The 27,032-nt window shown below is 50.7% G+C and overlaps 1 protein-coding gene across 1 annotated transcript; it reads right to left on the bottom strand.

Moving 5' to 3' along the window:
- Nucleotides 1-997: 997 nt before the first annotated feature.
- SREBF2 (sterol regulatory element binding transcription factor 2) lies at nt 998-26,853 on the bottom strand. The gene is made up of 19 exons (XM_082309082.1): nt 26,736-26,853; nt 21,826-22,203; nt 20,748-20,929; nt 19,353-19,493; nt 17,313-17,534; nt 16,082-16,196; nt 15,692-15,873; nt 14,703-14,895; nt 13,644-13,825; nt 12,687-12,960; nt 11,533-11,702; nt 11,153-11,321; nt 10,461-10,584; nt 8,790-8,899; nt 7,349-7,481; nt 6,631-6,799; nt 5,550-5,735; nt 4,543-4,654; nt 998-3,866 (listed from the first exon to the last, which is right to left on the bottom strand). The coding sequence occupies exons 1-19, from the start codon at nt 26,815-26,817 to the stop codon at nt 3,646-3,648; spliced, it is 3,345 nt and encodes a 1,114-aa protein (XP_082165208.1). The 5' UTR covers nt 26,818-26,853; the 3' UTR covers nt 998-3,645.
- Nucleotides 26,854-27,032: the final 179 nt, after the last annotated feature.

The following is a 27,032-nucleotide window of genomic DNA, read 5'->3' as shown; positions in this document are numbered from 1 at the left end:
GCCGGCTGCACTTCACCATCGAGGAGGCACCATGGGCCAGGCTGTCCCTCTCATCCAGGCAACAAGTTTCAGCCGTTCTCAGCCCACCCCATGAAGAGGCTGAGCCAGAGGCACGTTGGCGGAGCAGTGCGCTGCTCAGGGGACAGGGGCTGACGCCGGACAGACCACAGCCCCCAGGGATGGGGGGACACATCCTGCTGGGGCCAGGCACCCCCACCTAGCCCCTATCACCAGGCAGGGGAAGACTCAAAGCACCATCCCAACACTGCCGGCAAAGGCCAAGCAGCCTCTTTCCCTCCCCAGCCTCCCCTTCCCCACTGCCCCAGCCTCCACCTTATCAATAAATAATACATCAAACTGTATGGCCTCAGTATGGATCGGCTGGGGGACCCCACACTGCTCCCAAAACCCCAGCCCCTTCCCCACGGGCAGCAGAGTGCAAAGCTCAGTCCCATAGGGCCTGGGGAACCCCTGCCCCCGATAAGGGACGTGGTGGGGGCACAGCTTCCAGGGCCAACTGCAAAACCCTTCAAGCAGCTACATGAAAACCAAACAGATCTCCTCTGTCTGAAGTTTAATGGTTCTGACAGAGTTTTACCAGGGGGAGCAGAAACAAAGAGACGGAGCGAAAGAACATTGTTCCGAGCAAGGTCAGGTAAAAGCTTTCCTCCCACATAGATGCTCCTAAAATTGCAAGCTTCTGGCCCAGCTCTACCTTGCTTGGCTCTGCTCAAGCCATCACCCTCTTGGGCTGCTTCCAAAGGAGCGCAGAGACACCACGCTTGCTCCACCGAGGGACCATCTTTCATTGCAAACCGTACACCTCCATGTTCCAGGTTACCTGGACAAAGGACTCACAGCTTCCTGAGGCACTTGTGTGGTGGGATGTTACTCTGAAGGACATTTCAGGCTCACCTATGTGTAAGAGCAGCTGCTGGGTGGGATGAAGAGGGCTGAGAGAAAGGGGAGGCGGGAGGTGGTGGTAACGTTCGCCTTTATTAGGTAACGTGCTCACGAGCCCTGGAACAGGGTTTTCAGACAGCAGATATGTTCCCTGGGGAACCTCCCCACCACCAGTTGCACCTCATTTCATAAAGCATCCCTACCCCAAACTCCATGTGGATAAATAGATTTTCTTCACATAATCCATAAAACCACCTCCTCCCACCCGCAAACAAACAAACAAGAAGTTACAGTATATACACACACATATAAAAAAAGTTGTAGGAACGGATGGGCAGCAAATTTATCAACAGTGTAGAAAAAACAGGGCAAAGACCCCTTGCCCTGGAAGGGAGAGAAGCACCAGCAGTGCTAAGGCCCTCTGTGGATCATGCCATGAGCCACCAGGGTTTCAGCCCAGCAGCCTCCCACCCCCAGCAGCCCATCACCCAGGACTCGGTCCACCCTTAGCGACAGAGTGAAGCCTCAGCATCTCCGTTTCCCAAAAGTCTCGGCTTCCTCTTTTACTAAAGCACAAAACTTCCCACGTGTTGGACGTGGATCTGGGGAAATGCAAAATAACTCAGAGGTTGCCACAGGTAAGGAGTTTCTGTATTTTAGGAAAAACCCACAACCGGGAAGACAGTGTGAGAGCCACTTAAGAGGAGAAAAAGTAGGAGGATGTGATCCACCCCCCAAAATAGGATCACAGATAAGCTAGGAAACTTGGGATGGGCAATCAAAACCCACCCAAACCCAAAAGCTGTTCTGCACACTTAGGACACCTGCTCAAAGCAGAAGTGGCTGCCCCCAGAGCATCCCCTACGCTGATCGAAGACTGGCAAGAGCAACCTCTCCCCCTCAAAGGACAAGCTCCCCTCCGACTGCTGACACTGGGAGCAAGGGACCCCCCTGCCTGCCGGTAGGGCGAGAAGCACAGGCCGCCGGCCATTGCAGCTGGGTGCCCACCAGCTATTCCCCAAATCAAGTCGGGGAGGGAGGGAAGCGTCTTCTGGTCCTGATGCTTTTGTTGGCAGCTATAGGTTCCTAGGGTCACTGGGAACGGGCTTTGCTGGGAGACAGGTTTCTCCCGGCCCCAGTTTCCACCTTGTTGAAGCCAGGCAACTCTAGGACTAGCCTTACTTGTGTTCAATTCCTGCAGCACATGAAATCTCCCTCCCAGATGCCAAAAGACCCTATGCAAAGCGAAAGAATAAGCCCCCACCTTTTTCCCCTTATTTTGGAAGGAGCTCAAGCTCTCATGTCCCTCTGCAAAAGCTGGATACACGTAGAAGCCTCTTGCAAAACAGCTCGAGTTCTGATTTTGCAGGAGGAGCCAGGCTGTATGGGCCCGACTGGGACAGCATAGGATTGGGCTGCTGCCTGTATCCAAGTACTTCTAGCTGCGGACACAGAGCACACGCTGGCTATGCACAGGGAGAAACAGCAATGCCCACCTGCCAAAGGCGGGTGTCCACATTTGCACATGTGAGAGGGCAACGGCTTTGCACTTCTTTGGAGAGATGCAACAGGAACAGCAGAGAGGAAGAGGGCAAACCGTTCCCTCCTTGTTCCCAATCCGCCCCCTGCCCTTGGAAAATCACAGGAGATTCAACACCTGCAAGTCAGACTGCTCTGAATAGCGATGGGAACAGAGCTGGGAGATTCTGAACCAGTGCCTCCCAGTCCCTGCAGGAGCTCAGTTGATGTTGAGCAGTTGGAGAATGGAAGGAGAAACACCTGAAGACAGAAGTTCTGGGACTGGGCGTTGAGTAGAAGAAGAAAAACTGTTTCTAAAAATTGTTTCTGCATCAACAAAAAGGCACCAAAGAAGCATTCACCCTTCACACCAAGTGCAGAGCGCTGCACGTCCACCTTTGCTGCCACCCAGCACCAGATGACCAGGGATGCCCTGACCTTCTGCAAGGCTCTGCTTGTTGTAGGCTGCCACAAACCCAGCCCCCTGTCAAAAACCAGAGGTGGCTATCACAGGAAGGAGGCGCATGAAGTGGAGACAAAGTGAAATCTGCTGCATCGTTCCCTACGTTTTTGTAAAGCCACAAACACTCCTATAAAAAAATCTGTATAAAAACCGTAGAGAAATTTGCCAGGCAGGACTGGCCCCAAGCGATACTCCCAGAGCACCTCTGTAAGTTGGGTCTAGGGGGCTTCAGTTTCCTGACACACAGCTGAAGGAAAGCTGGTGCCTTCTCCCCCTCTCTTGGGAACAGCTCCAGACCTCAGCAGCCCTGCGGGGCAAGGCTTGAGCAGATCCTCTGCCCTCCACAAAGGTTTCTTTCCGCAGAGGTGTCTGGGAAGGGAACAAGATGCCCCTGAGGACAGACACGGGATATGCCACTTCTCTATGCCTTGGGCTTGTGGGCTTCTCCCCGCAGCAGGGATGGGGGCTCCAGGTCAGGGCAGCACTTCCCAGCAGCCCCAGGCACAGTCACAAAAACCACAACTAGACAGATTTCTGCTGCAGTGCCTGAGAACAAGCAACATGGCTAATAAAACTAAACCTGGGGCAAGTTAAAAACGTGAAACAAAACCAAAACCCTCCCTCTCCCACCCCATCGTCATCCCACCAGCACAGCCCTAACCTAGCACTTTTTTTTTTTTTTTTTTTTTAAGCTCCAGAAGGGAAGTCCAGGCTGATCGTCGACTAGGCTCGTCTTTGCACGAGGTGGCCCCACGCTGGCGTTAGGAGGCGGCGATGGCTGTGCCCCCACTGAGTTTGACGATCATCTGCTGGCAGTCATTGCAGGAGCGCTTGTCCCCCACCTTCTCCAGGGTGCGGGCAGCCTCAGCCAGCAGGACCGCTCGCTGGCCCGGGGAGGAGAGGAAGGAGAGGGGGAGATGGCGGCAGGCCAACAGGATGGCCGTGGCTCGCTCCCTCTGGCCTGGCAGCGTGTCCAGTTCACCTATGTGCAAAGACGAGAGAGAAAGCTCACGATGAAGCTACCGCCTGCGTGATGAAACCCCGCCATGCAGGCCCTCGACTGGCACCAGTTAGCACAGGCATCCCTGGCTGGCGTCCCCCAGCTGTGCCAAAAGTGAGGGGCACCCTGTGGATCCCCAAGCAGCTGCTTTAGACTGGCAGGGGAGAACAGTCTGAGCTGGAGTCAGGCAGGGACTGGCAATCCTGTCTTCTACAGAAATAGTCCCTTTCACTTCACTTCCTAGGGCTCATCCCAGCACCAGCACAGACACCTACCCATTTCCTTAAACCCCCAAGGGATTTTATAACCAGCACCACATCTCTTGGCTCTCCCCTATAGGATTCCTGGCTTCTGCCTTTGCATTGATCGCCCCGAACTCCAGCCTGCTGTTTTGTGCGTGCGTGGCTGCATGAAGGCAAATGTTTTCCAGCCTATTCACCAACACCTCCAGCCCAGGGCTGGCAGCTCACGTTAGCCAACTTGTAGAGAGCATGGCAGAAGCAATGCCATGAGCCATAGGCTGACAGGAGCTCGTTATCCTGAGCCTCAGACATGGGGAAGAGGCTGCAGGCTGCAGCTATGCCCCCCCGCCTTGCCCAAGTGCTGCCCCCTCCCAGCCCCACAGGCAGTGGGTCGCTGCCTGGGCCCCGGGGCCGACCTTGCTTGCTGCTCTGGGGCGTGCGTCGCCTCAAGCTGTGCTCCAGCAGCTGGTGGGTGCGGGTAGGGCTGGCACCCGCCATCAGGCGCACGGTGGCCTCATGGAGGAAGACCTGGAAGGGAAGGCAGGACAGGGGTGAGAGGCGGGCTGGCACGGGGGTGATGCTACAGCTGAACTCGCGTCATCCCTCAGCCACCGCATTTTGAGAGCGGAGCACTGATGCCTCGACAACAAGACAGACCCACTTCCATGGTCCTCCCTCATCTTCCCACCTGTCTCTGGGGAATTTGCAGGTCAGAGCAACCGTGTGGGGGGGGGGAAGCTTTGACACGTAACTGTGAGTGGCCTGGAAAGGGGGAGGAACGAGAGCAGGGAACAGGGTGGAAAATGGGAGAGCAAACACTAGCACTCTGGCCCAGGGGGGCACCTCACCCCAAGCTGCTAGTGCAGCGCTGTGATAACAGCATCAAACTTTGAAAATCAGTTTGGACAATACCAGGACAACTCTCTTGTCCGAGTATTAGACTACACTTCCTCTACAGAGGTTTAAAACTAGACAGACTAAACAGAACAGAAGTGGGGGGAAACCCCCAAAGAAGCACCTGGTGCTCTACAGGTGCAGAAGGCATCTGACCCCCTGGCTACCCACAGAGCCAACATGGCTGAGGAAGCCTCCTTCCACACTCCCTGGAGGGACTGACCTGGTCTGAAGCCACATTAAGGGACAGGACGCCATGGTATTTGCTTGGCAATACAGACGTGCTGATGGTCTTCTAGGTAGAAACTAAGGCAGACACCTCCCCACATGCACTGGACTCCCATGGGAACCTCCCTCATCAACCACCAAGAGAAAGTATGGAGGCTGCTGGTGGCAGACCATCCCACCCCAAGTGCCCAAACCACTCCAGCCCACACACACCCTACATTTCCAAGGCCTGCAGCTTCCCCGTCACCCTCCCAGGAAGGGCTATAGCTAAGCGGAGCGGGCAAGGGAGGCAAGCCGTCACCTTGCGATAGGCGGGCCTGAAGCCATGGGCCAGCTTGCGGAGGCTGCCAAGGTCGCGCTGGAAGCCCGTCAGCTCGGGGGCCGAGGCATGGTAGGTCTCACCCAGGGCCTGGCTGGCGTTCGCCTGCTTCTGCCACAGGCTGGTGCGGAGAGAGAGCAGCAAGTCACAGGCCAGCAGCTGGATCATCTGCAAGAGCCAGGGGGCCCGGGCACACACGCTTATTAACACAACCCATCAGGCGAGTAACAGGCCATTTGCTACACAGCTGCTGACACAGCCCACGGGAGGGCAGCCGCAGCACCTCCTGCCCTCCCAGCCAAGTCGCCCCACCACGATGCACCAAAGGGAACAAGACTTTGCCTTTTGCCCAATCGGCATCTCTGGGGCCCGGCACCAAGAGGTCCAGCCTAAGGAACGCGCGCCAGGCTGCACCCGAGGAGCGGCTGTCCCCTCCAAGAGGGCCAACACCTCTGCAAGGCTGACCCCGACCCCACTCCAGACAAGATGTGCCAAGGGGATATTGTACCACCAATGCCCCAGCCTTCTGCAAAGGCTTTCCTGCCCAAACGGCGATACTAACTAATGGTAAACAGCAAAGACGGCCTTGCTACCTGCAGAGAAAAAAAAGGCAGTCTTGACACAGCCCACAGCAGCTGTGCAAATCCCTTTTCCCCATCTGCTGCTGCCCTCTAGCATTGCTCGCTGTCCTAGTTGCTCTTAGGGGACTCTACCCGCGCTGCCGAAGCAGAGAGTGCCTCTGTACTGCACTGCAGAAACATTGCACAGTTACTGCCACAACATGCAATGCAACTACAATGCACTACAGCTGCCACCCAGGAGCAACAGAAGGGACCAGAACTGTGTCCCATATGCCACGCGGGGAAGCTCCAGCTTTAGGTAACCCTGCAAAGAAGAGAAACAAGCCCCACAAGCCCCACACGAACTCAGGAATGGCACGGCACAGTCCCACTTTTGCTGTAGAGGGTTCAGATTCACTTCCCCATTGTGTGTAACACCTGCAGCAAGACCAACCTCACAACTAAAACGGACCACGTGTTATCCCGGGGCTTATAGCTCTTACATTGTTGAGGACGGTGCTGGAGACGCCGCTGCTCATGTTGAGGCTGTTCCATAACTGACTGCTGGCCCTCTCGCAGTGACCCAGGGAGCTCTGCTGTCCATCTGCCTTCCCAGACAGCGAGGCCTGCATGGCTTTACACACGTAGAAGGTAGCTTTCACTAGGGCATTCCTGAAAAAGAAAGAGTGCTGTTTCCAAGCAGTACCATGTCATGCTGCCACAGGGCAGCCCCAGGAGCTGAGCTCAAGCAGCAGCCAGCATCAGCTTTCACCCTCCCATCTTCAAGAGCATAGATATCATTTCTGAGAGAGAAAAAAAGATGGAAATTGTTCCTCACCTACACAGACTGCTCAGAAAAATGGAAGGGAACCGGCTAAGAAGCTTTAAAGCAAAAGAACCAAGATGGTGACACTAGCCTTTCCATCTGTGCGTGAGTTGTTTTGTTTGATTTCGGAAGGCGGGAGGCTGTGCAAATAGAACAAAGCCAAAAGACATCCCTAAAGAAGAAATTCTGATGCTTCCAGACCACAGCTCTACTACCAGCCTTCAAGCCTCGATCTACACATCAATTTCTGAGCATGGTGTATTATTGCATCCCAGAGCACAAGAGGCGTGCAACTCCAGAGCACAGGTAGGGGTAGCCCACAGGACAGGGGTCAGGGGAAGAGCTGCTCCTGTTTAGAAGGAGCAGGGTTTGAAAGTCGTACGAGGCCTACGCACTCTGACATCTCCAGGGACTTCGGCATACGCTCCACTTCTGCGAAATGTGACCTCACAGCTGCGTCGTCCCCTCTGAGCCAACCAATTGCCATAGCCACCGCTGCTGACCACCATCTGCACACCACATCGGGGCCTGTGAAACAGAATCACAAGCTGCAACCCAGGTGAGGACACCCGGCTCCTTCCCCCTCGGAGAAGCGGGCAGGTGTCATGTGCCCTTGCCTTCTGCCAATATCGATGCCAACGAGCCCAAACTCATCCCATGGGAATGCAGCTGCCTGGGTAAATGCTGAAACATGCTGCAGGAACACAAAGGGACTTGCAAACACTCTACATCTGACCACAGAGTTTTGGGTGCTGAGTTTGTATCTTGTCAACAAGAACTTACCCTGTCTACTCATCTAGAAATCTGTTGATTTTCTTCCTGACAAGGATATCCATTCACCATCCCAAAGTAACAACTCTACTTGTATATACCATGCCTTGGCACTAGTCACCATCAAGCTAGTAAATAATACATCGGGTTCCCTATAGCACTTCCTCCATTATTTAACATCCCCTCAAAAACTTCCCAAAGCCTATCCAGGGCCAAAGGACATAGGCTCTGCTACTGTGAGCTGCTTTTAAATTTCATGACAATATTGACCCAAACATAGACTTCCCTTTATACAAAAAACCAATCCCTTGAAAAAGAAGTATCTAGCTTTCCTTCTATGTTTGCTCTACACATTTTAGGTACAGCACAGTTAGTCTGTGTCTAAAGCTCCAGCAGCATCCCGGTGAGCTGCCAGGTGCTGTCTGTACCAACACCAAGCAAGATGAATACTCCAGCAGCCTGCTACCAGCCAAGCCCAGATGAGTGCATGGCTCAGAGGGATTCTACAGCTCTCATTGTCCCACTAAATATACACCAAGGAACCAAACCAAGCACCTCCCAATAGATGCCCTGAGCTTGTCTACAGCAGGGGCTGCACATCTCTGGAGACTGAGGAATATACATGACAGCTGCTGTGAAAGTGAGGTCAAGCTATATTTGGTCCAATAGGTAATTAAGTGGAAAAAAACCTTCCTGTACCTCAACTGCAACACTGCTATGCTGGTTTATATGTTACACCCTTCCTCTCGCTTTGCATTGCCAGGAACAAGCTCTCAGGTGAGGGCACAGGGTTCAGCTTCGAACGTGCCCAGCAACACAAATAACTGCAGTCCCACCTGGGCACCCAGCATTATGACACACAGCCGAATTTACGAGCCTTCTCAAGTACCCTCTTCCAGTCTGAGCCGCCGTACCACACTGTGGTGTGCTGCTGCTCAGCAATCAAGTCTCACTCCAAGGACTGCACTTCTCCTCGCCTGGAGTTTGAGAGGTGGTGGGGAGAGAGGGAACACTTAGCAGCAGTAGTTCCTGCAGCCAGGAGAGCTTTGGTTCTGCCAGACTTACCCAGGGCAGACTTGAGTACAGAATTGGTGGCAAAGGGTGGGGCTCCACTTCCCATCGAGTCCAAGAAAGAGTTGAGCAATTTCAGATACTCCATGGCACCGGAGAACTCGCTGAAACAAGAAGCAAGGCAGACCTTCACTGTGCTGTCAAACAGGAGATACCAAAGCCTGAAGGCGTTTCTCATCAGTCACAAGGCATTTTTAAATAATGTTGACCCATTAAGCCAGCAGAAAGTTCAAGATCTACAAGTAACACAACACCAACAGACTGAAGAGACTGCCCTGAGAGTGGAAGCGCACAGACTGATGCTCAGGGAGGAGTAGCCTCACATCTCCCCGTGCAAGGAGACCAGCACAGAACTAGAGTCAACCCTGGGAGTCTCACCTGGACTACAGAGATGCTGGACATGACATATGTTACAAGTTGATTACAGACTCCTTTTCAATCACTGCCTCCAAAAGAGGCTGAACCACACTTCTGCGAGTGACTATTTGCATATATGCAAATATATACGAATGCAAGTGACAACGCATTCATAGCGTTGGTCAAAGCAGCGCATGTGGTAATGATCTGATTTCCTGGAACACGCTACCGAAGATCTTGAGCTCCTACCCCTGGGGGCGGGAGAGAGGCTTGCTGTATTACTAAAGCTAGCCCCTCCCACAAGACAGGACTCCCACAAGTATATTGACAATCCACCTCACTTGCACAAATCCTGCTACCTTCTCTCATCATCAACAGCAGCACCTGATCACAAGCTTTTGTACTGTGCAAGCAATTAGACCAAACGGCTGCTCATTCTCTGCAATGATGCTAGAAAACAGACATGAGATTGGGAGGAAAAAAAGCTAAATGTGCAATGCTTTCCCTACACAAGTAGGGAAACCAGCTTACCTCCCCATTTGAGGCTTTTACCCACACTTTTTGGGGACAGGATCCTTACAGAGCTTCCCATATATTTACACAGCATTTGCCTGGCACCAGCAAATCTGGAGATCAGCTAGAAACAGTACAGAATTGCTGGAAAAGGCTGGGACTCCGCTTCCTGCCGAGTCCAGGAAAGAGCTGCTCCGATTCCTACCTATCAGCCTCTTTCATTTGGTCACAGAGCTTGCAGGGGCCAAGGACAATTTCAGCCAACATCTTCTCTCCCACTCTTGCCACACGTCAGTTTGATTTTTCACTGCCGGTAAGTGCGGCACTTCGTTGAGTTAGGGGAATGCCCTCATACATAATGTAGCAAGCTGGTGGGGGTCACTCTCTGACATGCCAGACCTTCATGCTCTTAGAGGCCTGGACGTATGTTCTGGTCTATAGAAGTGGTAGGTTCACACTAGTTTTAGTATTCCTGAACATTAAACTTTGTCAGCAGAGAAAGCGCCATCCATCCAGTTCAGGAATCAACCAGCACTATGCCAGCTGACACCAAAAACCCTTACCACACCTGGGTTCACCTTTGACTTCAGAGGTTTTAATATGAAGAGGTAGAGCTCACCCATCTAATAAGCTGCGGTGGTCAGACTTATGTTGTCATTTCAAGTCTTTAATAAGGACTTTAATAAGCCTTTAACAAGGCTCAGTGTGCCCCAGAGCACTCGGTCAATGGTTATGAGCTCTGCCTCAGAGCCTGCAGCTGTGGCCAGCAGTCCCCAGTGCAGCACACAAACTTACCATGGCTCCTCCTCCTCCTCTTGTCCCGCTATCTCTTTCCTAGTCTGAGGCTTCACAAGTGAATCCACTGCTCGCTCTAGCAGGTTCTCACAAAATGCCTGATGAACTTGTGCAATGGGATCCGCTGGAGAGGAATTAAAAAAACAAACCATTTCACTTGCATAGAATGATAGCCACCTCCCAACACGACCAAAATGAAGAATCAAAAGTGTAGGAGCAAGAGGAAAAGCAGTAGAGCTAAATTCTTGAGGAATTAACGGAAAGCTTTCTAAAGACTAAGTTTCAGGGCCTTTTTAACTACTGTTCTTACTCATTAGCCATTAAAAGCTGCAGCCCTTGGCCAAACATCCTTGTGGCACTTCAGCCACTCAGCAAAACGGTGACAACACTGCTCTGTAGAGGATAAACCTTGGTCACTCCCAAGTCACCCCTGAGACATTCAGGGCCACATCCAGGTTGTGTTCCAGCATATAAAGACACAGCACAGTACACAAAGGGAAGAGAGCCATCTCCTGCAGGCTGAGGAGACGTCTCTCAGCTCCACAGCCCCTCTTGTCCATCAAGACCACAAGCAGGGAGGACATACAAGAGCACGCTCTCAAACACAACACCCGCTTTGGTCCCAGAGGCAGAGGGACTGCCAGGCTTGAAGTGCTGGGAGGCCACACACTCGGGACACGAGCGGCTCTCACCAGGGTTCCTCTGGGTGCAGTACAGGCTCTCCTTTGCAGCAGACTTCACCGTCCAGCTTCGCTCCACAAAAAACTTCTGTCCCAGGGGATGGCACAGCCAACGCAACGAGTCAGGAATGGCACTCCGCTCCGAGCTGCACAGGCTTTGAGCTTGGCTTAGAAAGTAGCTCTGGGGAAAGGAGAGGCTAAGACTGAGAACGGTACCCAGGAAGACCCACCACCAAGGACAAAGGTCATATCATAATTACAGCTCATTTCATAATTGCAGGCCATATTGTAATTGTAGTGCTAGCAGATGCCCTGAGCTACAGCAATGCCAGCTTGCAGGCCTCCCTAGAGCTCTGCTTGGAGGTATGATGGGAGAGGAGACAACAACTCACCGCTAGGAAGCCAAGCTTGCCTCCGCAGCGGGTTTTCAAGCCAACCGCAGCCGTCAGGTGGATTTCTGCCATCGTGCTGGGTGGGATCTTTTCTTCTGCGCACTCAGCCAGATTCACAGCGCACAGGGCCATGTGCAAGCCCGAGTAAGCTGAGCTGGAGGGAAGTTTACCTGCACCAGAAGGGAAAGGAAAAGTGTTAACTTTTAATGCAGCAGTACCAGCTACTAAGTACTACTGTGATTTGCAGGGCTACTATCCTAAAGAGACAACAAGAACCTGTTGACCTAAGAAGTTTACAACATCGTATGCCTACTTTGTATTCAGGTAACAGAACAATCGTAACCAAGTCTTCCCTCCACGGTTACCAAGGTTGCCATCCACAGCTTCGCTTCTGCGAGAAAAGCCCTGTATAGCTAAACCAGTTAGGATAAAATCATCAGCAAATTTTGTCTCGCTATATACATCACTATCTTAAAACTTAACTCCTTTGCAGTCCACACCTGTACCTACACAGGTAATATTAAGGACAAGTACTTATCCCTGGTGGCATGGCTGCAATTCACACTGCATGATTAGGCAAAAGGAAGTTCAGCTTGGATTTCTGATGTGCTCAGAGCCTATTAACATTGAAAATTGGTTTGCCAAGGAAACGGCAAAAACAACCGTTCACAAAGAACATTCAAGCGCTTCCTTAGTACATGTGCATACACGCAGGTTTTCAAAGCATATCAACACCAACTGGCAATCTGTACTCTACACAGCTTTGGAAATTTAAACTCTTCCAACAATTAACCCCAGCCCCTGCTTCCACATCACATTCCCAAGTGATAGGGATGAAAAAAGCCCTTAACAGCAGCACAAAGTGACTGGGCTCAATCAACTGCTGCTTGGGAAAGACTCTCAGCCACCTCTGTAGACTCGGAAACATGTAACTCAAGACACTGCTGTTGCTTCAGCTATTCTTACAGAGCTCTTTTATTGCATGAACCCATTGTGTTTTAGTAAGCGGTTCCTGAAATTTGTCAGGCTAATTTCCAACAGCAGCCCTCCCAGAGGAGGGACGCCGTAGTGCTCTCCCTGTATCCCCCAGGATCAGCTCTGAGCCCCCTCATCTGGCAAAACAAGGACAGCAGATCCACCACCTCTGCTCCTACCCGTTATGTGGAGCTGATGAAGCTTGTGATACGCTAGAGCCGCATCCCGAGCGCTGGTCTTGGCCTCATCCTCGAAGCCTGCAGTGGCCTCCCTTGCCCGCCACTGATGAGAAGTCCTCTTCAGTAGCCACCGCACCAGCGCCAGCTTCTGCAGGCTATAGCGGATCACGTTCCAGGACAGGCTGCAGGCCAAGTCCAGGCGGGAAGCCGGCAGTGCTCGGCCAAGTACCGACAGGCAAGTCTGCAGGTTTGACGCAGCTGCAGCAAAATCCCCCTGCAAATAACATGACAAAAAGTTCAACAACAAAAACCACCATCACAGAGACACTTTGGGACCTCCTTGGCATTGGGAGCAAGACAAACTGATGTGCAAGCTAGGACAAGATCTTTTGCTAAGGGAAGTCAACATAGTCCAAGTAAACATGAAGGCAATTTACACCAGCTTCAAATCTGGCCCTACACATATCTTTTCACACATAGCTCTGGTCCTGCACTGCCTGTGAGACACATCGGCACAAGGCAAAAGAGCTTTCTGCCTTCTCAAACAATATGGAAGTTTCAGGGTCCCCGTAACAAAAGCCAAATGTTGCCTCAACAATGGAGAAGACTTCCAAGAGGCTGGAGGACAGTAGACAAACAGACACAGCAGAGGCCAGATTCTGGAAAAAAACCAAGACCTTGCTGCCAAAGATTGCTACAAGATGCAGCAGCAAGGAACAAGGACAGAAGTTAGGAGCCTCTTCCTATGCTGACATCCATGCCTCACTAATTTAGGCTGAGGGAGGACAGCAATCCACTCAAGACAACCCAGCACCAGCTTCTCCGAAATCAGACAGGATAATCCACTCGAGGAATACCATGCTCTTCCAAGTGCCAAGCCACTGCCTCACTAGGCCACACGTACCCACACCCCCTCCTAAAAGATGTGTTTGATGCAAAACAACAAGTCAACTTTACCCGTGCCAAATCCAGGTCTGCTTGCTTGCGATGCCTCCAGAACGTGACCGATGACCGTGAGTGCAGCCGGGTCACCGGCTCTCCGTGCACAAGGAGCTTTATGAACACGCTCAGTACAATCACTCCATTCACAAGCCACAGGATCAGCGTGGGCATCATCCAGCCGAACCAACCACCTGCATCTGCAATGGACATCCCAAAAGGAAAGTTAAAAGTTAATCTGGACACCGAGAGCCTAGCAACAGGACGAGCACAGACCCAGAAGGATGTCTTGCTACGCTTGCCACATGTGGTATCAACTTTTGCAAAGGCCGCATTTTAATCAGGAAACACCTGTATCAACAGATCTTCATCCAAACTCCAAGCCACAACATTCCAACTAAATAAAAAGTTATTTTTACAAGACTGATTTATAAAAAACTGAGTCAGCACTTAGTTTTCCTAGAGTACCTTGTATTCTGATTTTTCTATCAGATACACCCATGGGTACTCAATACTTCAGTGTCATTTTCTGGTCTTAATGAAGTTTCCAAAGCAACACCACGGAAGCATATTTACTAGTCAAGGAAATGACAGCATGCCTACAGAATCCGCTGCCCTCCCCTAAGCTGCTGTACTCTAAACATGAATACTACGAACAAGTGTATTGAACAAGCCAGTAGCAAGACCCTATAGCAACAGTGTTTCTGAAGTAATTCTTCACTTATTACTTTAAGTTACAAAAAATCAGTCAGTTACTGTAAAAACAAATATATATAAAGTGCACATGCCTCAAAGACTGGTGAGTTTTGTGCAAGAAGAACGCTGGATATGGATGTAAACTGGAACTGTGTCCAAGCACTCGCGGCTGGCTCTCCTCCCATGCCCAGCCCTGCAGTTACTACCCCACCCCAAGCATTAAACAAAGGTCGTACAACTCCCTGAACACACAAAACCATCCTACTAAATCACATCGACAGTCCACCTTGTGACCTGCAGCCGTCACAGCTGCAGATGGTCTTTAGGGAGACCAGGTAAGCCTGGCCACTTTCTACGGTCCAAACTATTCCAGTTCGTTACCTGACTCAATGGTCAGCACGTTCCTGCCGGAGCCGTGGCGCACCAGGCTGTCAGACTCCGGGGTTCCTCGGGCATCCAGGAGGGATGTCAGAGGATTGAAGGAAAGGCAAAGGAACGTGAGAGCACAGAGGAGTATTCGAGAGCGATCCACCATACCAAGGGCCACAGGAGGAGAGTCAGGCTCATCTTTAACCTTCAAAGGAACAGGAGTAGAGAGAAAAGTAAGAGGAGAAAAAAAACCTGCTTACCATTCTGTAGAACAAGAAATGCTTATGCCAAAGGAGGGGCAGGGAAGAAGGAGAAACAGAACACGTTTTAAAATTTGCTTTTAAGATCAAGATCAGCAAGAACTCCAGTGAAGCTTTCCCTAGCTTAGCAGGATAATGCTGAAGTATTTGAGTGCCTTCACCTTCCTTCTGCTCCCAGTTATTTCAGTTATCATTAACTGGATCGCTGGTTTAGGCTAGGATTAACCTTTGCTGCCCTTACTCTTTTGAAGATCTCCCAGAAAACCCACTTCTTCTGTGATATCCACAAAACAAACTTGTCAGCTGAAGACAGCTAACAGCTTTCTGTTACTGTGGTTACCTATGGTCTCATTAACCACAGCTGATGTCATCATCCAGTTCCAAGTTCTCCTGCTTTATTCACTGGACATATATATCCCTGGAAAGCCGTGGGCTCTTTGGGTCGTGAACATGCACTGTAAGTCCACAGAGACTCTACAGGGGCTGAAGGTTAAGTACAGTTCTTCTCGCAGCTAAGGTACGGCTCAGATAATACAACTCAGGAAGTAGTCTGAATCATTTAAGAAAAGATAAAACACCCCCGTGCACCTTCTTCATCCTTACAAAGGATCTCTGACCCCTACAGATCTGCTTGCCAGATGTCCGCTGGTTCCACTCTTGAGAATTAGGAGAATTTAAATTCTGGCCCTTATACATCCCTGAAGCAGATGCCTTGAATTTGACAAATGAAGTCACAAATACCTTTGCATCATCAAGGAGTGGGCTTCCTGGCTCTGAATCGATGGAATAGGGAGAGAAGCCAGCCTGGGATCCCGAGTCAGAGGCTGGAGGAGACATCAGCAGCACATTCTGGTTGAAGTCATCAATCTTCAGATCCACATCGGTGTCAACCAGACTGCTCAGGTCAATGCCCTTCAACAGCTCTGCAAAAATCAGAGTGCATTATGTACATGTTTCTCGATCCTGCATCCTGCCAGTGTCACTCAGATTGGCTCTGTCACCTGGAGTAACACTGGCCACTATCGATGCAACGTGCATGTTATCTACCTCTGTCGAGGATAAGAAACTGCAAGAGGCATCCTACGTTCATGCTGACTGCCTCCCCTCAGCTGCACAGCCTCCACAACTTACTGTTTTTTTGGTTAGCCAGCTTCAGAACCATGTTCTCCTGCCTCAGCTTATGGTTGGCCTGCTGTAGGTATTTAATGTAATCGATGGCTTTTCTCAGGACTCCAGACTTGTGCATCTGCAAGGAATTAAGACGTACAGAAAGCAGTTTACATGAAAAGTGTCAAAGGGTTGCTCCTGCTTGTAGGGATACCACAACCCTTTGTATCATGTGGCGATAGAAAGAAAAGGGTGTAAAGGACCACTCAGCAGCTGCAAAGAAACTAATACCGGGGCACACTCTGTGGTCGAGGTATCAGACTCTGAAAGACACACAAGGACTGGGGCCTCTCAAAGATCTCATAAAAATAGTACAGTGGAAACAGATTAACATCCAAATTACAAGAGTTCACATCTAGGTTTCAGCCAGAAATAGTCCTTTGAAAGTACCATAGTTTTGAAGTAAGTCTCTCTCTTCTGCTGTCTGTTAGCCATCGTTCACTGTTTAATTCTGAGATACGTGGTTCTCTCCTTCGCTCACTCCCTTGGCCATCCCCATGAAAATACTTGCTTCCAGCAGCAGCGGACAAGTTTAGCTTGTAAACACAAGCCCAAAGTACTATGAAGCCACTGCACATTACCGATGTTTTTAAAACGTAAGCTTCCCATTCCACCCAGCAATAGAAGGTGACTTCACTAGTGCACGTATTTGTACGCAGACCATGCAAGGTATCAAGAATAGTAGCCCTGCTCTGCCAGCACGAGGTAAAGCGAATAGGACAACCCTGAATACATGGTGCGAGAAAGTTTCTAATATTTAAGCAAGCAGGAGTTTTTACAACCCAGTATCTAAAGGAAACAAACTGGAAAGCTCTGTAAAACCTCGTCCCTACCGCAGCCAGACAGAAAAGGAAACTTAAACTGGTTTGGCAGAGTTACCAAAACATCCACCTGGATATTCTACCTAGAGAGCCTATTTAAGTTAGGTCTAACATAAGAACAAATGCATAAGGCATAGCTTATTTTCAAGAAACAGTACCACTAGCACAGTAAAATTAACATTTTACAGGTGACCCTTCCTGAATACAATTATCAAGCTTTCCATCACACAAGCGTTCCTCATCAGTCTTATCCCAATACATGTGTGCATACTACTAACAGTCGCACGTACCTAACTGCTTCATTTGGTAGAGCAACGAGCACCTGAAGATAAAGTATTTATGACACTAGGTTTGCTCTTATTCCACATCTTTACCTTGGCATCTGTCCCCATGACAAGGTCCTTCAGCTCAATGATCTTGTCATTTATGGATGACCGGTAACGCTTTTCAATGATGTTGTGAGTTGTTCTCCTCTCTCCTTCTTTAGGTGGCTCTTGTTGCTTGACACCCCCAGGAACTTGTTTGATAGGCATCTTTTCTTGTCCCACCATCACCGGCATTGTGGTCAAAATGGTCCCATTGCTCCCAACGAGGGTCTACAAAGACCATGTGTAACAAGTGTCACAAGCAATCAACCAATTTAGATAAGGTTTATGATGGTAAAAGAAAAAGGAGTAAACAAAAGAAGAATCAGGAAAAGTTTGTACAGCTCAGAAAAGAAGAGATACGCCAATTTCCTCCCATCTTCCTTGGCTGGCACGAGCACTGGCACAGCAGCACAGGAAAAATCTGCCACTCTGCCTCCCACACTGGTCACTGTGGAGTAAGAACATCTCTTGTTCTCTAAGAGCATCAACACTCTTCTGCCAATATCATCCACTAAAGAGAGAAACAGACCAAGGCTCCTCCTTGCTCCTACAATCCTTACACCCCAATTGTCCAAATCCACCTTTTCTGTGGACAAATAAAGTCATCAAATCCGCAACAGGCAATACTACTTCCAAACCCGTAACGGCAATGTTAGAAGGTACCTGACTATGGAAAACACAAACCTTGGCTTGAGCAATGCAGTTGATTTGAATTCGATTAAATGGAAAAAAAAGAGATCCATAAACTATAAAAATGCCTTAAGATAAGGAACTAAGGCAGTGAGTGATATACAGTGGCGTGAAAAGCTCAAACTTGGATATATAGACGTAGGACAGACCACCTACACCAAACTAAAACAGTATGTACTCTACGATAAAAGATGATGAATCCCACCAGAACAGTTGCACGGAGGGGCTTCTAGAGCAGTTGGAATAAATAAAGTTCAGACTGCTTAACCCAGCAAAACAAGATTGAGATGGGTACATGTGTTCTCTAAAGTACACCAAGGATCAGGGAAGTGGTTATGGAGAAGAAGAGTTATTTCTGTCAAAAGACAGACTAACATAAATGAGAATAAACTAGCCATGAGCAACTTCAGGAACAATTTTGACTCTGAAACAGTCTTCTAAGTGGGATATTAGAAATTAATTTAGTTTCATTTCAAGCTGGAGCTTGACAAATAAATGAATTTAAGTCCTACACCTTTCCTTAGCTAATTTCCACCAAATTTCAATGTGTTCAAAATGCTTTACGGATTGTGTCTCAGACAGACACAATCACATAAGCCTCATCCCTGTGTGAAAACGTCACCTAAAAGCAAGGAGGTTAATTGAAGATTTTAGCCTGCTAACATTAGCCTGCTAAGATTTTAGCTGGCTGCTAACAAGTACATAAGAAGCCTACCATGCCATGCAAAAGAAGTCAAAACTTAAGTCCAGACTTGCAAGTTTATCTCCCCCAGTAAATATTTGAACAGAGATATCTGTTCAGAATGTACAAGATCGTAATAAATGCGTCTTTGGGGCACAAGTTTCTCCGAGTTGATAAGAAGTGGAGGCCATGAAGCACAGCTGCCATCCCCAATGATTATACTGAATCCTCACTGCAAACGCCCTTTGAAAAGAAGCTTAATTAGTTTTCACATTCAACATACTGCTATTAGTCGCTACTGAGGGGGAAAAGGAAGTTCCACAGGTATTCTGAGTGAGTCAGCTTTCCGTTTCAACCATCTTCCAGAGGTTAAAAACTGGATGGAATTTTTAGGTCATATTCCTCTCCTTGTAATAGCAGAAAAAGGTAAACAGAAATGTGCCCTTGGTCTTTGCTTACTGGCCATGGGAGGCTGCCAAAAAAGTACAATCTGTGTGTTTAGCCTTGGCAGAAACAGGGTATTACTCACTCTGGACGTGTCTAGAGCAGCCCTCAAAACCCCTCCCATTTGCACCGCTACAGAATACTAAAGCCCAGGCCTCTTCCTTGCGTTAAGAGGAAAGGACATCGGCGAGGAGAGGGAAGGAAGAAGAACATCATCATCCGTACGGTACCTGCAGAGCCGTGGTCTGAATGGGAGCGGTGAGTGCTGTCAGCGCTGGGTTCTGTACCGCGGCCATAACGGGATTACCGTCCGCTTTCAGGGTTGTCAAGACCAGGGAGTCCGTTTTTATGATCTGAGGTTGGACCAGAACCTAGGTTGAAAAAAGTTACAGGTGAAGGGGAGAATAGGCACATATTTCTCTGCCGATTTCAGCAGCCAGAGGTAAGCCATGACAGAGTTGTAACTTTACATCTCAGTGGACAGCAAAAGAGCAGGGCGAGTATTTCTTTCACCTTGTGCCCTGCATCACCTGGATGGTTTTTGTCGGCCCCTGATAAAAACTGCGACCATGAGACAGTCTAAACTGCACTGGTGGGAGGGGAGCCCAGGAACCACCAGGACACTGGTTTTCAAATCAGTCACCAGAAGTAAACAAGCATGTTAAAAAAAAAAAAAAAAAAAAAAAAAAAAAAAAAAAAAAAACCCACCACAAAAGAGCTGATGGAAAAGTTCCCTCCCCCTCTCCAATTACACCTATAATTAGCTCTCTATAGTAACTGGTTGAGTACTCAGAGTCTAACATGGCTAGAACAGCCTGCTTTGGCTACAGCACTTTCCAGATACCTGTAGTAGCTTTTCCTCCCTCCGATTTCACCAAAAGGATCTGTACCATGAATGTCAAGCAGATCAAAACCAATAGTAAGTTATTTTGCCATGACACAGCTTGCTCTTACTTGTTCAAATACCTCGTTGACTCTCAAATACAAGAGAACACTATAGATGGCACAGTACAATTGAACAAGAGCAACTTTGCCACGTTGAGAGTATCCCCTAGCCATGTTTTTATCCAATACAAAGAAACACAAGACTTTTTCACTCATATGTATGTTTTAAAACAAAAATCACATGACACTAGCAGCAAAAAAATCGAAGAAACTGTGGCAGAAGAACTGGAAGAAAACATTCCTATATCAGCTGGCCCTTATAAGACCTGGTAGAAGTGGTGGACTTGCAAAGAAGGAGGAAAAAGTCAAAGAAAGCTTGTTCAAGTAAGGTTTCCAATCCAGTTTGACAGCACCAAGTTACAAAAATGTTTTAGACCAAGTTTAGTTACGCAGGTGTTTTAGTGGAAAGGGTTTCTGAGCATTGCCCACTACTTGAAGTCACATCACGGCTCACAAAAGGAACTCTCACGCATGACTTGCATGAAGTAAAATGCTTCTGGAACACAGGCTGGCTAGAAATACCTCTCACACACAAAAACGTTTCTGCAAAAGCAATCCTAGCCAGGACCTCCAGCCCCACAAGCTTCACCACCTTTTCCCTGGCAAGGCAGGAGACCAGACCCAACAAAAGCAATTTCTTCTTCTGCTGGATCCCTGTATCACTCCTCATTTTGACTTACTGGAACTTGCTGGACCTGTGGTGCAGCGACTGTCTGAACCGTGGCCGGTGTTAACGTCTGGATGGTGCCGTTGGCGGCCTGCGTTAGCACTCGCTGGGCCTGCACAGTCTGCACTTGCTGCTGGATGGTAACTGGCTGAACCTGGGAGGACGTCACCAGGCTCTGGACTTGAGGCTGGAGAACTAAAAAGCAGAAGAGATGTCAGGAATAGTCCAGAGACACAGGTCTCCGTTCTGGAACCCATAAACGCTCCTAGCTTCACTCCTCCTCTTCCCAGAGCTTCTCGGTAGGCAGCCTTCAGCTAACACATCCCACACCTTGGGAAGCTTCCAGCTCCTTTGGTGCCTCCTGCAAGAGGAGACTGCATCTAGAATAGCAGCTTTCCAGGAGTCACAGAGGATCAGCTAAGAGAAAATAAAGTCAAAAACCTTTGGTCTGATAGCACAGGACTCATTACTCAAGTGACATTATGCAGTACATCCAAACAGCGCTTGCCCACTCCTGCTGATCTTGGTGGACCCTAGGATCCTATTTATCACGTAAAGAATCAATACCTCCTGAAGAGGGTCAAGATGACTGGCATTCACAAAGGAAGATCCGGTCATCATTAAACCTCCCTACAGGTATCTTTGTTCAGGGCAAGTACTGTACTTGAGACTTTGGTAATTAAAACAGCCCTTCATTCCAGACTGCCACATGGCACAGACCAGAGCTTCAGGACTGGATCTGCCTACTGCACCCACCAGCAGGAGGACAAGGTTCCCGACAACCATTTTTTAGACATACTTTTCTCAGGCCTCCAAAGAGGCATAGGAGAGAAGACCGTAAGAGGAGAGCAGCAAGATGACAACGATCACAAGAGGCCACATGAAGACTTCAGATCTCATTTATGACAGTTTCTCACGCTCCCCCAACTCCAAAGCCACGTAGGCAGGAAAAGGGACACCCCACAGACAGCACCACAAAAGAAGGATTGTCAGGCTTGTGGTGGCTGAGGATGCTTTTGGAGTGTGAACACCAGTACCACTTATCATGAGTGCACCAGGTACACTCGTAGCCCGAGGACCCCGACCGCTACCTTGGAAACTTGTGGCCGCATTCTGGTAGATCACCGGCTGCTGGATAATCCTCGTCTGGGGAGCAGAGCTGAACGTCGGTGTAATCATCACGGCCTGCTGCTGGAGCTGAGGCTGGAGCGGGGGCCGGGGCTGAAGGAGAGGAGCCGACCGCGGAGGGGCCGGAGGTGTTGCCTGCGCCGCTTTGACTGGCAGGGTCTGGAGCTGGGGGGAGGCGGGGGACGCCGGGAAGGGCTGGAGCTGCACCTGGCTGTACGGCCGCTGCAACTGCGGCTCCAGGGTCCCGCTGCTGCCGCCGCTGCCCTGGAAGGTGCCACACAAGTGATCCGAAAACAGATCTGGGAAGTCCCCTGCCTGGTTACTGACAAACTGCAGCATCTCTGTAAAAAAAAGAAGAAAATGTGTTCAATGCTACTTTATTGCCCATATACTTCGACACCTGCCATTACATCAGGACTCGAATGATGGTGTGCATGCACAGAAGGGAGCTCTGGCTCCTTCAAAACCTCCAGAGGACATATCACACCAACCTAACATCTCCAGAGAGAAACCAAGAGGTGGCCAGTGGCGGGGCACTGCTGCCGCTGTTCAGGGGGAAAGGCAGGACTCTCCTACAACACTTTCCCAGACTACGGGACCCAAGCACAAACTAGAACTTAAAGCCATCTCCAATATATCTAAAATATTAGAGTCTCGTTCCATCACGGCTCCAGTCTAATCCTTGCAGAAGGAAGAAACCAAGCACCTCCGCAATTCCAGCACTAACCATTCTCCCACCCAACTTTTAGGGTGCTTTCCAACCCCCTATCCCTCCCGCCTCACTGAGTATCTGGAAAATGAAGAAATGGTATAAGAATTAATCTTAAATTTTTTTTTTTTTTTTTTACTTTCAAGGGTACCAGAAATTGGGGAAAAAAACACTAAAGGAAACAACGCTTTATAGAACCATAGCAGGAGAAATCCATGCATGGGTTTAAACCACCAGAATAACTTTTTTTGTTGGGTTTTTTTTTGCCTATTTATCCCCTGCCTGCATTCACTGCACAGCAATTTCTCTCCATCCCGCCTTCTCCAGGATTTTATCAGCCCACATCAAGAGGCTCCTACTGCAACGCTATAGCTCTCCCCCACAGAGGAAAAAATTTCACAACCGAGAGATCATTGTTCGTAAGCGATGCTTCCTCTTCCCTCCGTCTAATCCGATTTAATCCAATTATGCACCTTAAGCTACCTGAACGCTTCCCCTGATCTGCGTGCAGGCGGTGGCGTGAGGAGCCAGACATCCTTCCCCACCCCAGGATCTGCCCATGCTGCGCTGGCTCCTCCACAGCTTTCTGAAAGCCCTGTTTATTTTTTTTCTAGAAGCAGGAGAAAAGGGAGGGGACCCACAAACATAATGGAGGGTTTATAACTAAATAATGAGTTCGGCTTTAGAAAGTTGAAAATAGATCTCTGATTTATAGGAAAAAATATAGCAAAGGGCTCCTTGCTCCAGGAGATTTCTCACCCACAAACCTGAATGACGTTGCTGCTGTGGCTTATGAAGGGGGTTCAAAGAAGCAAACTTTTCACAAAATGTTTCCATGGAAATTGTCCCAGCAATAAAAGGGCTATTAATTTGCTTCTCTGAAATGCCGCCCACACGTTATCCAGTTAATTTGTCTGACACTCCTGAGACGGAGCAAAGGGATCGTCCTCCAAGCTTCTTGCTCCATCAACAAATGTTTCACTGTATTTCTAGGATACTCCTCTTCTTCCCTTCCGACAGCAACCTCTCCACACCGTGGCACACATTTAAGCATCGACCACGACCACTGCTCCCAGGAACTCGAGCCCGCTGGACGGAGGAGCTTGAGAGAGATGCGTCCTCCTGACCTATTTACAACCCGGCCGTAAGCGGGGATGCGCGGTTCCCCAGCACGGAGCGGCAGCCCCCCTCGGGGACCAGCCGGACCAAACCTTTGTCTCCGCTTTTAACCAGATGAACGAAAGATTATTTTTTTTTTTTTTATGCAATGCTTCCATAAACCTTCACAAAACATTACTGGAGCAAGTAAGGCTGTTTAAAGATTAACACTTCTGCATAATATCTAGAGGGGTATTAAGCAGCTTTTCACCCTCCAACCGACTGCAGCTAAGACCATCCTAAATAACACCCAACATGATAAACTTGATAATCCCAACTACGTACTCCTCAAGCTCCTCGTTTGATGGCACCGCTATTTCACTATCAGACAGCACTACTGCAAGTGGAGAACAAACATAAATTGGACAAGATTCGCTCTGGAAGAGCAAATTCCAGTGTAAGAGCCAAATTTCAAGTACGGTATTTTGAAGAACATTGTGTTCAACACAGCAGATTTAATATCTTATTTAAAAAACTACTCCTGCTCTCACAAGTTAAATCACATCTTTATCATAGACTTAACTTTGACTAAATGCAAGAAGCCTAAAGATTAATTCTTAAAAATTAGACTGCGAGGGGATCAAACCCGCTTCTTTTAAAGTGCCCAAGAGTTTTCCTAGCAGCAACACAAGGAAAATAAAAAGGAGAAACGGCAACATCCAAAATCTGAATCTCTTCCTTTTCAAAACACCTTCGCCTACACAGGGAACAGAGAGTCTCTACATTCGCTGTTAGAAAGCTCGGGCGCTTTTGGAGGACAGCTATCGGTGATAAACCCGTCGTCGCCAGATCACCCGCACCCTCAGCGCCGACAGAGTTCTCAGTCCCTAATGCGGAGCGAGATGTTACTGCAGAAAACTACCCCAGCCCAGCCCAAAGCTAAAAAAACGCCAACAAGGTATTACGAAATCAAGCCCACCGAGGACTTCGTTAGCCCCGCGCCCGAGTACCTGGCCGAAAGGCAAGGGCTGGGCTTTAGCTGCCTCTCCCAGGCGGCAGCTCGGAGCCTGCACACGGGCTGCTCCTCCTCGCGCTGCTGGAGACGCCGCGCTTTGAGAAACACAGAGCCGTGGAGATCCCAGCCTCGACAGGAGCAACCTCTCCGCCCCGAACCCAGACGTGGTGCTTCACACCCACGACCGACTCGGGCCTGGCTCTCCGGCGTTACCCGGCAGCACCCTTCCAGCAAGGAGGTGCCTGCGGCCATGCGGGATGGCCCGCAGCCGGTGGAGGAGCTTGTGCTGGGGCGGGAGGCAGAGCCGGACACCTTGGCCTCAGCGCCGGGACCCCCCGACCAGCCTCGCACCCCATCGTGGAGCACGACCCCGGCATCCCAGACCCGTCGGCGCATCCGCCGCACCGGCGTCATTCCTTCTCCGCCGCGGAAAATCAAAAGCCGTGCAGCAGGCGGTCAGGGTCCCTCAGCCTGAACAGGAGAGGAACGCGGAGACCCGCCAACAAGGCGACTTAAAAACCAAATCAAAACCCTTGCAGGATTTCAAACCCCTGAGACAAATCCATGTCAGAGCACTAAAAAAAAAAAACCCAGGATTGTCATATACCTCCCCCACCCCCAGGAAAATCCACCCCGGGAGCCGGGGAGGAAGGTGAAGCTCTTTCTCCAAAGTTACTCATCGCTCTGAATCACACCTCCCCGGGCCCACTGCCGTCCAGAGCTGGCTCCGGGTTCATGGGAATTCGTCTCCGTTTCCGTACACATTCTGAGAAGTCATTAGGTGGTGCTTAAACAGGAGTAAACACCACCTTCGATTTGCACCATCAACTTTATGAGCAATAAGCCCCTTACTTTATGAGAAAGTATATCCTTCTTTTACATATGATGAATAAAAAAAAAAAAAGAGGTATAAATGTTGCCCCCCTAGCTACATTGCAAATCAATCGCAATTAGAAGCTTAAAAGCACTAGTTTAATTTTATCTCCTAACTGCTAAACAAGGATGCTTTAGACATCACCCCCCCAACGCCGAGCTCCGCTTGGGATTGCAGCCGCGCAGAGCAGGGGAGCGGAGCCGGGTCCCCGGCCCCAGCCTGGAGCAGAGCCCGTCGAGAAATTACACTTTCAAAGGCTTTTCAGGAGCTGCTTGGGAAACGCGAAATAAGGCGTCGTGCGTGGGCGCTTCCTTTTGCTGCGCTGGGGTGGAAGACGGGGATTTTCTCCCGGGCCTGAGCTCTGGCCCCGATGTGGTCAAGTTTTAGGTTGACACGGGCAGGGGGTAAAAAAAAAAAAAGGGGGAATTTAAGCAGTTCCACCTGTTTCGGTGGAGGCACGGCCCGCTCCCACGGGCACCAGTGGGGGCTCAGCTCCGGCAATCGCTCAGCACCGATTTTAAGAGAGCCAGGAGGAAACACGAGGGGAACCCCGGGCAGCCCACGGGTGGGGGGCAGGAGGAGAGAGCCGCGGTGGCTGCCTTCTCCAGCGCTCCCCCGTGCCGGCAGCGGCCACGCGTGGGAGGAAGGGCGCGGCGGCTGCGTGGGCTCGGACCCCATTGCAGTCACGGCCTCGACGTCCCCCCAGCGTGGGTAGCGTGGGTCGGCCCCGCGAAAGCATCGCAAAAGCGCTCCCCGGGCGGAGCTGCCATCGCCTGCCCGCGCCACGCAGGGAGACACGCGTGGCCGCTGGCCAGGCGAGCGCTGCCCGGCGGGACGCGCCCCGCACCCCCGCCTTGACCCACCCGGGACGGGGGATTCCCCGCTCCCCCCCCCCCCCCACGCGCGCTGGGAGCCCCGTACCGCGTGGGAAGCGCAGCCCAGGCAGCGGGGCCAAGCCGGTGCGGCCGCCCTGCGCCCCCACTCCCCACTCGTGGGTGGGGGGACACGCACACGACACACCCACCCCACCCCCCACGCACCCTACCCCCCGGGCGGCACCGGCAGCCCCGGACCCGCGGGGAGGCACGAGAGCTCCCCACACCCCGCGTGGGGGAGCCCACGCGTGCCGCCTCCCCCTCCCCCCATCCCCCTCCCCTCCCGTCGCCGCGGCGCCCACCGTCGATGTCGCCCAGGGTGAGCTCGTCGCCCAGCTCCGTCAGGCTCTCCATGTTCTCCACGCCCAGCTCGCCGCCCTCCATCGCGCAGGGGCCCGCCGCGGCCGGGCGCACCGGCGCATGAACCCCAAGCCCCGCCGCCGCCCCGGGCGCTCAAGCGGAGGCTGCCGGCGAGCGCCGCCGACCCCGCGCCATCTTGGGCCGCCCCGGCCGGCCGGCGGCCCCGCCCCCACCTGCCCGCCGCCACGGCAGCGGCGCGCGCGCGCCCGCGCGTGCCCCCCGCGGTTTGTTGTCAATGA

This window comes from Platalea leucorodia (assembly GCF_965183815.1).
Source record: "Platalea leucorodia genome assembly, chromosome: 4".
Taxonomy (NCBI): Eukaryota; Metazoa; Chordata; class Aves; order Pelecaniformes; family Threskiornithidae; genus Platalea; species Platalea leucorodia.
The sequence above is the reverse complement of the archived record's forward strand: the minus strand, read 5'-3'. Positions and strand labels throughout refer to the sequence as shown.